Here is a 1,221-nt window from a genome sequence, read left to right on the forward strand (position 1 = left end):
GGGTACCCTGTTATATAGGAATAGAAGGAAACTAAAAGACAGACCAGCTGGCCTGCCTGTGAACGCAATTTACTTAAGACTATGGAACTTTGATTTTGTCTCATTAGAATTAATAGACAATCCATGGCTCACGTAGTCGTACACAATGGGGGTTTTGCGATTTCCTGGCCTCCACTCTAGATAAATAATGTTTGAATAAGCTATGGTCCACAAATTTGTAGAAGATATAGTACCTTGGAAAATTACAACCCGCAAAAGAGCCCTCTCTTTAAAACACAATTGGAATAATATTACTAATGTCTATACCAAACATACTCTAAAAATTATTTGATCTATGATTGCATTAACAAACAAGATTTTTTGTTGCTATTTAACTATTAACTATTTAATATATAGATGCGAAACCACTAATACTTCTTTGAAAAAACTTTACTTAAAATAATTATACTAGTAAATTCTAGATGAATGTGAGGTTACGTCGATCTTGGGGCAAATAAACTGAACTGTGGAAGCTGCAACGGTAAAATATTTGTTTGCGCGGGCATGAGGCTAGGTTGCGGTAAAATGTTTGATTGTATCGGCATCATAATCGGTGCGGAAGCAAAGGAAAATGGTGCAGTTTGTTGTGACGGTGAAAGAATTGATTGAAGTCCACCATTCTGGCTTTGAGAGGCCAAAGGAATAGGAACAAAATATGGGAATGGCTGGAAAGGCATATAAGGCATACATGGATAGTATGGAGGACAGTTCTGTTGAGTAGTTGGCGCCTTAGGTAAGGAATGTGGTGTCAACGCCGGAAAGTGCCGAAAATTACGTGCTGGTGGTGGGCATATGGGAGAAATTGGAGGGGGGGTATAAGGTATAATTGGCGGCAATGTTGTAACTTTAACTGGACACATTGTTGTTGGTACAGTCGTTGAATCTGTTGGTGACTCAGTCGTTGGTACTATAGTTGTGGGAGGCTGTGTTGTTGGTACAGTCGTTGAATCTGTTGGTGACTCAGTCGTTGGTGCTACAGTTGTGGGAGGTTGTGTTGTTGGTACAGTCGTTGGTGCTAAAGTTGTTGTGGGCTGTATTGTTGGCACAGTCGTTGGTGCTAAAGTTGACGTAGGCTGAGTGGTTGATGCAGTCGTTGAATATGTTGGTGACTCAGTCGTTGGTACCACAGTTGTGGGAGGCTGTGTTGTTGGTACAGTCGTTGGTGCACAAGTTGTTGTGGAC

General features: G+C 41.0%; 1 protein-coding gene across 1 annotated transcript in view; it reads right to left on the reverse strand.

Moving 5' to 3' along the window:
* Window positions 1-406: 406 nt before the first annotated feature.
* LOC108972404 (mucin-2-like) overlaps window positions 407-1,221 on the reverse strand; it is a gene marked incomplete in the record, with an annotated part of 4,896 nt that continues 4,081 nt past the window's right edge. The window contains 1 exon segment of the mRNA XM_018938965.1: window positions 407-1,150. Coding sequence (XP_018794510.1) covers window positions 474-1,150 — 677 coding nt within the window.

Source organism: Bactrocera latifrons, unplaced genomic scaffold (assembly GCF_001853355.1).
Source record: "Bactrocera latifrons isolate USDA-ARS-PBARC rearing strain unplaced genomic scaffold, ASM185335v1 scaffold_4, whole genome shotgun sequence".
NCBI lineage: Eukaryota > Metazoa > Arthropoda > Insecta > Diptera > Tephritidae > Bactrocera > Bactrocera latifrons.